Here is a 13491-nt window from a genome sequence, read left to right as displayed (position 1 = left end):
ATTGGAGAATTGGTTTGAAATCAACAAGATGAAATTCAACAAGGACAAGTGCAAAGTACTTCAATTGGGAAGGAAAAATCAAATGAAGAAATACAAAATGGGGAATAACTGTCTAGGCAGTAGTACTGCTGAACAAGATCTGGGGGTTATAGTGGATCACAAAGGGAATAAAAGCCAACAATGTGGTGTAGTTGCAAAAAAAAAAAAAAAAAGACTAGAAGTGTTTCTGTAAGACATGGGAGGTAACTGTGCTGCTCTAGTCAGCCCTGGAGAGTCTTCAGCTCGAGCGCTGTGTCCAGGTTTGGACACCACACTTTAAGAAAGATATTCATGAATTGGAGGGAGTCCAGAGGAGAGCAAAAAGATGATAAAAGGTTTAGAAAACCTCATCTATGAGGAAAGGTTAAAAAACAAGACATGTTTAGTCTGGAGAAAAGAAGACTGAGGAGAAACTTGTTAACTGTCTTCAAATATCTTTAGGCCTGGTACAAAGAAGAGAGTTATCAGTTAGATATTAGGAAAAACATTCTAACTATAAAGAGAGTTAAGTTTTGGAATAGATTACCAAGTGAGATTGTGGAATCCCCATCTCTGAAGGCTTTTAAGAACAGGTTGGGAACACACCCATCAGGGAGTGTGTAGGTACCCTATCAGCATGGGAGGATGGACTATATGACATCTTTAGGTCCCTTCCACTCTACATATTTTATGATTCTGTGATTGTATTGAAAAATATTGAAAATGCTTATTTTCCTACTCTGGTTGCTTCCGAAAATATTGGAAATTTTGGACTACAAGAATTATGAAAATGCAGCCCAACAGCAGTAGAATATGAGGTGCAGCCCTGAAGCAGGAAGAAAACATTCTGCCTGTTATTAGTTCCACCTTAAGAATATTCATGTGTCAGCCCTATTATCAACAGAGATATGCTAATGTCACTTATAACAATTTTCATCCAATCAAATTTCAGGAGAGCATAAACTTCTGTAAAATATAGTAATCACTACAAAAATGCAAAGCTGTTTTTGTTTTAATTGTATTTTTAAAAGAGATACATGTCCTCCAGCCTACTTATGCTCTTTTCTGTCACAAGGCTATTGCGTGAACAATACATTCTTATTTTATTTATCTTTATTTACCATGGGTAAATTAGATCTTCTCAATCACTACACATGTGTGACTGTTAATTCTAGCAATATTATTCTCAATGAGTGTTAACTGGGAAAATGTTAACCCAGCCTGGTGATAACAAATGCCACTGCACAACAAGAAATACAGGAAGAGAATTTCTAGACATTTAGTTGTTCCCCCATAATTGATATAAATGGGAATATTACTGAGAATGATCTGTTCTTAGAGATGATATCTAGTTACCATTCCTTTGTGATACTCCGAAACCGCGAAATTCTTTTAATATGTTGTTAGGCATTTTGAAAATGTGCTTCAAGCTAATTTTGTTGAAGAAAAATCAATCATCTAGAAACTTGTTTAATCTGATATCCTTTTCCAGAACATGAGATATTGATTCAAACTTAACTTCTATTTATTTGTCGGGACACCATTTGCGTAATAATGTAGCATTCCTAATTTCTTAAAAGTCTGAACTTGGACAACAAATCCCCCCAAAGCTCCTCCACATCTGGCCATCACTCTTGAAAAGAAAGGGCACTTTGAAGAATGGCCTCTGGAGTATTAAATGAAAGCTCACCAGATCTTTGAGACTTGGAGCCACTACCTTGAGCTGATTGGTTTAGATACATTCCTCTTGAAGATGCCATGACCTGCAAGCCACTACCCTCCTCGTGCTACTTGCAATCTGCAGCTCTTGACAGCTTTAAGTCCCACGTCATCAGCACATTGTCAGATACAGCTGTTTCCACTCTACCACTTCAAAGGGGTTTGATTAAATATCTTACTGTAACAACAGACACAAAGACACACACATAGAATGAGTGGGTAAGGAGAACTGCACCTTTAGGCAAAACAAATACAGTCACCACTGGATAGCCTAATCATGTTGTGGAAAATTAAAGCATTTCTTGACTTGAAGGGTTGATATAAATGGCTAGTGCAATACAATATGTAAACACTTCTAAAAAGTGCAGTATGCCATGTTTTTCCAAATGCTTGTGATATGGATTTCATGACCAACATCATACATGCAATATCAGATCCTTCATCATGAAATCAAACCACTACTAGGTATGGAACTGCCTAATTGTTGAAAGTAGATTGTCTTCCTAGATTCCTGGAAACCCCTACCATTTACTGTGTTATTTTTACATAGCCCTCCCAGGAGAAGCATGCTTCCGTATAGTCAGTGTTGTTAATGTTTTTTAATTTATGGCATAAAGACGGGATAGGTAGCTTCTCTAGTATTATAAATTTAACTTTGTCTTTCTCTTTTTATGATGAGAACTTGAATTTCAATTTTGCATTTCATCTACATTGGCTTTGCTTTTGCTCCTGACTGAGGGTGCCATGTGAAGGCAGTGAACTTGTTCTTCTAAGGGCGGAACCATCGTGGGAAAAAGAGTCTAACAGAATAAGTAAATTCAGGAGTGCATCACTGCACCTACCTTCTTGTCTGCTTGGTTGTCAATCCTGGATCAGGATCAAGATGCTACTCTCTGGCTCATCCAGAATTGCTGCAACTATGCACTGGATTAGCCTCTCCATGCTGTGACTGTTGGGCAGCATTGAAGATAATAGCTCCTGTGGTGGAAGAGTGCCCAACTCAACATCTGAAGGGTGGTATACAATTCTTTTGATACAGGGGCTATTATCTGGTTACTGAACCTGGAAATTGAGCTCTGATGTCTGCTGTGATAGGGTGAGGCCAGATGGCTATAGGAGAGTAATAGAAGGCAGATATATTAGCCCCAGGCTAGGTAGGTTCCTTTTCCCTGGGTAAGGTAACAGGGAAGGTTCCAGAACAATCAGGAACCTTCTGGAGACAATTAAGACAGGCTGATTAGAACTCCTGCAGCCAATCAAGAAGCTGCTAGAATCAATTAAGGCAGGCTAATCAGGGCACCTGGGTTTTAAAAAGGAGCTCACTTCAGTTTGTGGCGTGCGTGTGAGGAGCTGGAAGCAAGAGGCACTAGGAGCTGAGAGTGAGAACGCGGACTGTTGGAGGACTGAGGTGTACAAGCATTATCAGACACCAGGAGGAAGGTCCTATGGTGAGGATAAAGAAGGTGTTGGGAGGAGGCCATGGGGAAGTAGCCTAGGGAGTTGCAGCTGTCGCACAGCTGTTCCAGGAGGCACTCTAGACAGCTGCATTCCACAGGGCCCTGGGCTGGAACCCAGAGTAGAGGGTGGGCCCGGTTCCCCCCAAACCTCCCAACTCCTGGTCAGACACAGGAGGAGTCAACCTGGACTGTGAATTCAGAAAAACAGCCAAGCTGAGGGCTGCCATTAAGCTCCAAGGCGAACAAATCCGCCAAATAAGTGCAAGACCCACCAAGGTAGAGCAGGAACTTTGTCACACTGCATACAAGAAGAATAATAAATTTTAAAAAATGAATAGTAAATGTCAGATCTTCTTTCCAACATGTATCTCTGTCCAGCCTGATAATCCCAGGCAAACATATATAATCAAAATTTGCTTTAGCTTGTAAATTCTTCCTTATGCTGCACAAACACCAGATTTCCCTATTTGCCTTCCTCCTGAATCTTTGCAAGCCCTTTCAATTAGCCTGGGTAGGAACAATGACTACAGCAAAGGTGAGTCCGTGGAAGATGACTGAATCTTAAGCAATTCAGTCTGATCATCTTCACTGAAGACCAGTCCCTATTTGCTGAAGTCAATCTTCATAAACTTGGTCCCAGCTTCCAATATGTCAGTTGTGGCACTCATGGCAGGAATGGATTCTTCAGCATTCCTTCTACTCACTTTCTTTGTTTACCCAAAATTGATACTATGTGGTTACCATGTGACCCATTTTTGGTCCTGCATCCACTAAACTGTGAAATGAATACAGATGTGTACTTCCAAGTCTGTCCCCAAACTTGCTTCTGGATGTCCAGAAAATACAAAGGTGAGCTGTTCCATGGTGTTGAAACTCCTACTGCTTGCTTGAGCTGCCAGGATTATGTGCACCATATGCATACCTGCCTAGTTCCCTGCTACCAACACCATCTGCCTGTGAGACTTCCGCACACCATCCCACTTCAGCAGTGAAAGGAGCTTCTGCAGATTCCTCTCATCATCTCATGGACAGGCCTGACAATGATTCCTCCCCTCCTGTCACCTGCTTATGGTGGGAGGGCAGGGAAAATTACACAGGCTCCAGCCCCTGCTGTTCTCTTGACTGGGCTGCCTTTAACCCACGTGCTGATCCACTCTCTGGCCCCTGCTTAGGGTCATTTGCCAGGGGTACAGCCTGCTTCCCTTCAGCTATTAGGTGATGGTTCATTCCAACTCCTATTAAACACTTTTAAACTGTATCAATACCTTGTACACAGTTGCCTGTCAGAAGATCCCAAAGATGTGCTTGATCTTGAAGAGCCCTTGTACTAGTGAAGATTAGTGCTTCTCTCTTGTCTTTATTCAAATATCCCCCCTCGTAACAATCTCTGCCTGGGGACAAGGTACCTCCCAGAAGACAGGTTCTTGGAAAGATTATATTTAAAACTGGATATTTACCAGCCATACTGAAGTGGAATATCCAGATGAGTTGTCTAATTTGAAAAGCAAGTTCAGCTGTGGAAAACACTGAATTTCCTTTGGGAAATACATGAGACTATTTTACAATCATCCCCTATGACGCTTTGCACATACTCATGCCAGCTAGCAACTCTGTAAAAGCAAAGGCTCTAAAACTGAACACAGTATTCCGTAGTATGGAATGCTTAGATCCTTTCCCTAACATTCTTGTGTTCCATCTTCATGTGTGAGCTGTGGCTCTGGGAGGTTTCAAACCACAATAGGACTGTTCTCAGCTTTAATTTAAGAGAACAAAAATAGACAAAGAAAACAGACAGAAGCTCTTTCCATTTAGAAAGAAATCTTTCTGCAGACACTCTTGTTTAGTTAACAGTGAAAACAGTTAAATATTCAAATTCTGATCCTATTTAAAGCAATCACTGGAACCCTGTTGTGAGGACTTTAAGGCTTGGTTAAGAGATGTCCCGTAATTTAGTATTTCCTATTTTAAGAGGATACACTGGCTGGATGTCACACTTGAGTAACCTTAACTACTTGAAACAAAGTTTAAAATATACAAAAAAAGTGTTTAACTGAACTTGTGTTATTTAGTGTGTGTGCAGGCAAACCATTTTGGACATGATTCTTCTTTCATTTACACAAATGTCACATTGTTGGCTTCACTGGAGTTGCTCCTGATTTGCCTCCCTGTTGAAAGAAAATCAAACCCTTTAATTACTGGTACTCTTTTAAAAAAATAACGCAAAATATGAGACAATAATTATGAAAGTTATTTTTCAAACAGCAAAATTGTTTATACAGAAATACTCTGCAGAGGGAGAGAGACTTGTTTTCATGAGATTTGTTTTGTTAAAGTAGTATGATAGTGGCGGTGCATTCCTAAAAATTTTTCATCAATGAACATTTTTGCCCTTTTACCCTATATATTAAATCTTTCTCATCCTTATTATTGCTAGAATGCTTACAATTGTGTATCAAATGCTCAAATTGTGTATCTAATTTGTGTAGGTTGTATAAACTATGGAATTTGGATAATTATGTTAATAGGAATTTAATGAGGGAAGCAAGGAATTATAAAATAATCTGACCAATTTGATATTAATTAACCCTTTGTTCACCAGAAAATCAATTCATTTTAATAATTTTAAGAATAATAATTTAATATTTTTAGTTAATTAGAAGGAGAATCTTTCTGATCACTGATCTACTGTGTAATATTTTTTCAGATAGTATTTAGCTCATAGCAAGGATGTAATACGTATAATGAAAATCTTTGGGCTGTCCTATTATCTGTAAGTGGCACAGTAGAGTAGATTTCCTTAGAACTTCATAAAAAAGTATTTTTCTGTCAGAAAACACATGTATGTAAAACAAAACATTTTGGTGGTAAATTTCTCAATACATACTACCTCTACCATAGTATGCAAAATCTGCTTGTGTGAATAAATGAATGTACATAAAAGATTTTAATTGCACAAAACTGTGCATTATTTTTATTAGCATTGTTACCCATATTCTAAGGTACTCTTGCTACTTAGCTACCAGGAAATTTTGCTTTAAGGACTGCTTGTTTGGGATTAGAATGCAGAATTTGTCATAAAATTTCACAGTTGAGTAATTATTTTGAATTTTACTTTCAAGACCCCAGTTCAGAAGATAGGCACATGCCAAACTTCAAGCACAGGTACCATGCTGAATGGAGGCCCAAGTAACCACAGGTTTATAAATCAGCCATTTTTGAGTTTGGATATACATCATGAAAATGCATATAATGTCTTTATGTTCAATGTCTGGATATGCCCAGTGCGTAAGCAAAATTAGAGACCGAAAAAAATCGTGAGGTCATCTAGGTCTGTCTCTCCGATAGCAGGTTTATTTCCTATCGTATATCATCCAGGTCTTTATGGATAGATTCCCAAGATTATTGTGCAGGATGGGAATACAGAATAACTGTATAATGGTTATATCTGTACTGAAGTGTATAACTCATTTAATGAATAATTAAAAAAGCAGGTCTGTGAATCTAATTAATGGGATGTCACATTCTAGATTTCTAATACTGATTTTATAGAAAAGGGATCATCATGCTTTGGAGGTGATGGGAGGCAGTAGCCAGTTAAACTATATTTTGTTGGACTCCCCAGATTAGGAAAAGATGCATCATGGTCTGACCTATGCACTGGATTGTGTTTCACAGTCCTGTAGTAATACAACTGTGAGTGCAGAGCTGCCGACCTCACTTCCTATAGAAAGCAGGATTGTCTACACCTTGTGCACGTAGCCCTTAGTGTCAATCAAAAATAAAGTGCCATGAAATATAGAACTCACAGCAGTAAATTAGCATTTCAGAAATTAAGCCATCTGTTTGAACTCAATTAAAAAAAATCCATCAAGGTTTTCTCCTAATAGAGTATTCCAATGCTGATTCTGGAAACAATGCAAGGAATTTATCATCCAATTAGAGCTGAAAAGGACATGGATTTTAATGCTCATTAAATAAACTTAGCAACTCTACATACCCAATAGGGTATTTTGCAATAAATAACTTCCTAATTTTCTGTCTAGCCTACAGTGCTGATGTATTTTCCACTCTAGGAATGATTTCTAGAGGCAGGTTGCTATATCTACTTGGATATTTCTCCTTGAGCTCTGTATCTTTATTGCCATAGTGCTAAGGGGCTAGATTGGGTTTGTTCAGAGCAATAAAGATCTCCTACTGTGAGCATCTGTGCCACTAATAACGTTGCTCTGACAACTATCATGTGCTATATCTGTCCAGCATTTTTGACTTGGCCCTTTTGACACAGCTGTTTCTTATAGAATATCTAAGTGGCTGCATTCAGGAAAAACACGTTAACACTGGGCTGTATTGTGCCTGCTGAGATCTGCATATGGAGGGGGCTCGCTGCGTATGTCAAGATCCACACAGGAGAAGTGGATGGGTTGGAGCTAGACAGGTGTGTGGGAGAGGACACACATCATCCCATGGAACTTGAGAAAAGTTGCTGTAGTCCCAAGCTGTATTAACTTCTTTTTGAGGGATGCTGAAGCCAGATGTGGTACATCTGGTGATGTGATGAGGAGGGAGGAACTCTCATTTCCCTATTAGAAAGTCCCCTTCTCTGGAACTATCTGGACCACTGTCTTTAAGAAGTTGAAACACATGATGCCACTGTCAGCTGTAGTGGACCACAAAGCATACATTTAAATGGATATTTCTGATATTTTTGTAACATATCCTCAAAATGGAGAGCAAGCAGCTATAATTACTAAGCTGAGACAGTTCTGCTAATTCTTGGGTACATTGGTATATAATTGTCTCCAGTTCTGGAACTGTAAGTAACTGTATTTAACCAGACTTATTGGCTTGCAACAGAGCCCTGCTGTAGTAGCTGACTACCTTACACTAATTTAAAACAATCCCAATATTAAAGAAAAGGTCCCTTTCGATAAAAACAAAAAATATCCTACCCCACAATAAAAATTTGAAGTGAGTTCACATACAGGTACATTGAGTGTCTCTCCGATGAAGTGAGCTGCAGCTCACGAAAGCTCATGCTCAAATAAATTGGTTAGTCTCTAAGGTGCCACAAGTACTCCTTTTCTTTTTGCGGATACAGACTAACATGGCTGCTACTCTGAAATCAGACATTTATCTGAATTATTGTTATTTCTAGGGAGGAGACATGGGTTACCAGAGCAGAAGTTGAACTCTCCTCCACCTCTGTGTACTGTAACTTCATATATATTATACCTGTCTATATATTTAAACCTTTCTGTTGAGATTTTTGGAAAGTCAGTAGCTCTTTTGTCCTTTAGTTCTGTTTGGAAATCCTGGTTTTGGCAGGTGAATTTTTGATGATTCACAGATTTGGCACTGTACTTTTACCCTTAATAGAGGAAGAAAACACTTTGTGCACATAGAATTTGCAATTTTGCTTTTTGGGAATTAACAAGGGCTCCAAGGAGAGGCTACTAAGCATTACTGGGTTTTAATTTCCACATGACCTGATGGGGAAGCTCAGATTCTACAGTGGCAGAGTACATATTGTAGTGTCATGGCAACACCACTGTGGTTAAGTATGCATCACAAGTTTTGTTTAAAGGTTGATTCATAGATATTTAGGTCAGAAAGGACCATTATGATCATCTAGTCTGACCTCCTGTACAACACAGACCACAGAATTTCACCCACCACCCACTTGATCTTTCTAAATCCTCTAAAATCAGCATGCATTGTTGGATTCTGTTGAAATTCGCTGTGCCTCAGGAGGGTGCAGGGCAGGGTTGTTATCCACATTTGGGGTCCTTTGAGCTAGGGGTTGTAGAGATATAAGTGCTGAAAAAAATAGCCATTTCCAAAAATTTTGTAGGTTTTTTTGCACAGAGCCAGAGATAGAACTGTCACTGTGATGCAGGACACAGTGGTCTCTGGTGGTCAGTTTTTACCCAAGGTAGTGCATGGCACCCACTAAGTGTTTTGGGGACCCGAATTGTGAATGGTATTTAAAAACAGGTTCACGTCTTCATTTGTGTGTGCGGTCTGGAAAGACTACAATGTGCATACGACAATAAAGAAAAAAAAGTGTCCTTTAGTGTTATATGGAATACTGTAGGTAAGAGAGAATGGGTCATAAAAGGAGATGAAGAACTTGTACATTTCAGCACCTGTGAGGTTGACAGAGTAATAGTATGTTTAACGGGGCTTACTGGGGCATTGCTGAAAAAGGGCAGAGATAAGGTTGCAAGAGCAACCTTAACTATGCATTTCCTGGTTTTCAGAAGTTGAGTTTTGCTCAACTCAACATTCTTCAAGGGGATAACATACCACCAAGCAATCTTAACTCTTTGTTAATGTAGTTGTGTTTTTGATTTTGTTTTTGCCATTGAATACTTTAACATCCTAGCTAGATATATGGTTAAACATGTTCTCCAAAATGATCAAATTTCAGAAGTGTGGAAATTCTCACATTATTATGATTAATAGTATTAGTATTTGTATTATATTAGCATTGAGAGGCCCCATCGTGCATAGGCACTTTTCATAGTACAAGATGGTCCTTACCTCAAAGAACTTACATTCTAAATAGATGAGGGAGAGAGGGGCAATATTTTGGAGATGGTGAACTAAGGCAGGTAGAGATGAAGTACTTTCCAGTCTTAATGCAATACAGGAAATCTGTGGCAGAGTCAGGTATTGAACCTATATCTCTTGATTCCCAGTCTAGTGCTTCAGCAGAAGGTCAACTTTCCTCTTGCATTTTTAAAAAAGAGCAAATTTTAAAAAGAAAACATTGGTCATAGATGACAGCACCCTGTGACCATATTCATTTTAAAAAGTGTGATAGGAAGGCTCTGCAAAGTTAATATTCATTAGCTAGTATTTAGTGATAGGTAACAATTAGGAACAAACTTTGAAAGTAGTGTATGTGGCTTTAATATTCTACACAACATTTTAAAATGTACCCCTTATGGTTATTAATATTTATTACTTACATAGTACTACAAATGTATACGACACCGTATAACAGATCAATTTTTTCAAATTAAGACAGCACTGGCAGGGGCAAGTCATAACTTTTTAAAGGTGTGTGGCAAGTGTCTAGCACCTTGTGGGCTGACCCCCATTTGTCCAGGGACCACAGTTTGGGAACTGCTGTCTTAATAAATCTTCAGACACCAAGTATCAAAATCAAATAGTCACACTTAACCCGTAAGTTCATAATTTTAACTTGCAGTGTTGATTTATTTGCTGAGTACTACACTGAAAAGACCTGCAGGTTACACACTGCCAAGTGAGACATTAATTCATGTGTATTACATGGAAAACTGTATTTCACAGAATTCCTAAGAGGACTACCAGAGTGCCATATTCCTGACTGCCCACTGCTCCACTGCCCCCCATGAGTGAAAATGAGTGTGGGACAGAATTTAGGCAAAACAGTTCAGTCTAGTAGTACAGATTAAATCAACTGGATGATCTTGAGAGGGGGCAAAGCAAAGGGAGGGAAAGAAAAACATATCGCTTCTAGAAATTACAGTTTGCAGTTCATAAGAAAACAAATATTTATGCCCTAGGTTCCTCTTGACAACTTCACTAGTGTCTCTCTGTTGGCAAAAATATTCTTTGCACTGTAGATCATCTTAAAGATATATTTATTTATTCATTTATTAACAAGATTGTGGAGGGTTTTTTTATCCAGCTCTGCCTTGGGATTGCCTTGGCAACTCTATGCTGCACAATTTACAGCAAACAGAAGCAATTTTTTTCTAGCGTTTTGGAGTTGTGTTTAGATGTTATTGATCAACATCTAAAGTACTGAAATCATTTTAACTTCACTTGATAAACTGTACGTTTCTTTTCCTTCCAGCACAACTGTGGAAGCGTGAATTGTTGGAATTGCTTCATCGTATTGCCAGTAGTGAGCTAGTTCAAAAGTAAACTGTAAATAGGAAGCCCAAAATTTAGCTAAAAATTCCTTCTGTAATTAATAAATCTCATTCGTGGCCAGCTTGTTTTTTTTTCCGGTCTTGCTTAGGTTCTTATACACTAGTGCTTGTTACTGTGTTTTAACCAATGACTGTGTCATGTTCCCTATGTTATTATGCATTCCTATAAAATTAATGCAGTATGTTCTGACTGCTTGTTATTGGAGTTCAAAGCAACTATATCCACCCCACCCCCCCGCCCCAAAGCATGACAAACCAATCAAAATAATATACAAGTAGCTCATCATCACCAAAACCTCTAGTGTCTAAATGTTGGAAATCTCATAAGGTCAAGCTTTCTGATAGAACTTCCTCAGATTTTCTGGACCAAAAATGCTACATGAACACCTTTTTCCCAGGGAAATTCAGTAGTTTGTTGTGATTCCACCCAAAATTATCAAATGGCAAGACTGGTCTGTGTCTGCTTATGCACACACATCGCTGCATAAACCTATTGACTGGTCTATACATAGATCAGAGTACTCTCTCAACTTCCCCCTTCTCCAGGCGTATGTAAAATTGCAGGTTTTTCCTCTCTTATCTCCTGCATTTTAATAAAATGCTCTCGGGTGAGGGTGGGGAGGATTGGTTGCTCCTTTTATCATTATTGTTGCTATGAGAAAGCTGCAGCAAAGATGATGGGACTCTAACTTTGTTTTAAAGATACTCAGGTTTATGGACAGCCTCTTTTCTTTTTGAATGATTGGGGAGTTCCTCAGCTGTGGGCCTACTGATGAGAAAGCAGTGTCTCCTTCTTCTGCTGGCATCATCCCAATCATTGAGAGTTCCATTGCCCATGAGGGTTTCAGCAGCCTTGGGAAATCTTGGTACTGCAGTGGGAGTCGGTCTTTAAATAGCTCATTCTTAATCCACTGACATGCATGAAGGCCACAACGAGAACTTTAAACTTGATCTGATACTTGACTGGAAAATTCAAGAGTTCTGATCAACCCATGTGTAAGCGGGGGAATAGTCCCGCTCTTGTGGGGAACTTTCCTGGCTTCTGCACTATCCTGGTGAAATGGGCTAGCGAAAGGATCTGAGACCTCGCTCCCACTTCCTTTACTCAGTCACCTCCCTGCCCTTGAGGACTCCCCTTCCACTCTCCTGTCTGGGAGAATCCTCGTAACCCCAACAAGGCTAGGCCCAGGATTCCTGGGGGGCTCGACCCCCAACCCTGCTGCGCTCACCTAGGACAGGGGCTAGGGTGTCCCCACTCCGGGGTACTCTCTCTGCACTGGGCACTTCTCTGACCCACTGACCATTACATACAAGTTAAAGCAAATGCAAGTTATTTAATCAACAATTAATTTTAAAAAGAATAAGGAAAAATGGGAAAGGTTAAAGGAAACACATCACTCCGCTCTGTGGCAGGGAACATCACAAACAGTGTCTCTGGAATGTCCGGGCAGTTCACAGTCTGTTCCCTGTAAGTCCCAGGCCTTCTTCTCAGGCCCTGGCTGTGCTGTAGGGATGCTGTGGGTTGGACACTTGCTCTGGTGGTGGCCACATGCTCTCAGGCGCTAAGTGGCAGAACCCTTCTTCCCAGTGTAGCCCCCGCCCTGTCGGGGTTACGATCCAAGCCTGGCCTGCAGAGCCTCTTGGCTGAGGTGTCTCCTTGTGCTGGGCCCGCTGCCCAGGGTCCCTCTCAGTCTCCCCAGCTGCACACGACACCGGGCTGCGCATTGCTCCAGCTCCACTCTGTCTCTGCACTGCTGCTGCTGCTCCGCCTCCAGCTCCCTGGGCTGCTTTTCTGGCCCCCCTGCCTCTGCTTGCTGCAGCTCTGCTCCCAGGACAGGTCTGCTCTGCAGGCTGCTTCTGTGACTCTGCTCCCAGCACTGACCTGCTTCCTGGGCTGCTTTTCTGGCCTCTCTGGCTCTGGTTGCTGCAGCTCTGCTCCCAGAGCAAGTCTGCTCTCTCTGGGCTGTGCCTCTGGCTTTGGGGCTGCAGGTCTGCTCCCAGGACAGGGTCTGCTCTCCCTGGATTCGGCCCAGCTCTGCTCCCCAGCTTAGCTTGGGCTGCACTCTCTCCTTAGCTCGGCCCCACTCTGTCTGACCCAGGCAAATCCAGCTCACACGGAGGACGGGACCTCCCTGGCCTCCTGACTCCCTGATTAGCCTGCCCACCCTGTTGTTCAGGCTGACCTGGAGCATTGGCCTCTCCCCATTGTTCCTGGGGACTGTCAGTCTCAGGGTCCTGATTTTCCATAGACCCTTCCCCTTTTAGTACTGGGAGCTAGCCAACCAAAACACCCCCACTGACTGTTAGTAAGGGGGCAACAGTTCCCTTACATATTTGTCAGGCAGGGACACTGCACCACCAGGACGCTT

General features: G+C 40.8%; 1 protein-coding gene across 5 annotated transcripts in view; it reads left to right on the top strand.

Annotated features, from left to right (window-relative positions):
* The window catches only part of TMTC2 (transmembrane O-mannosyltransferase targeting cadherins 2), a 379312-nt gene that overhangs the window by 353077 nt on the left and 12744 nt on the right, over window positions 1–13491 (top strand). Inside the window, exon 12 of one of the 5 annotated variants that reach the window (XM_075124314.1) lies at window positions 11044–11171. The exons of the other annotated variants lie outside the window; for them this stretch is intronic. Coding sequence (XP_074980415.1) covers window positions 11044–11103 — 60 coding nt within the window. The 3' untranslated portion in view covers window positions 11104–11171. Of the gene's footprint in view, window positions 1–11043; window positions 11172–13491 lie in introns of those variants that run through there. 5 annotated transcript variants of the gene reach the window in all.

Source organism: Caretta caretta, chromosome 1 (genome assembly GCF_965140235.1).
Source record: "Caretta caretta isolate rCarCar2 chromosome 1, rCarCar1.hap1, whole genome shotgun sequence".
NCBI lineage: Eukaryota > Metazoa > Chordata > Testudines > Cheloniidae > Caretta > Caretta caretta.
This window is presented reverse-complemented; position numbering and strand designations above follow the sequence as displayed.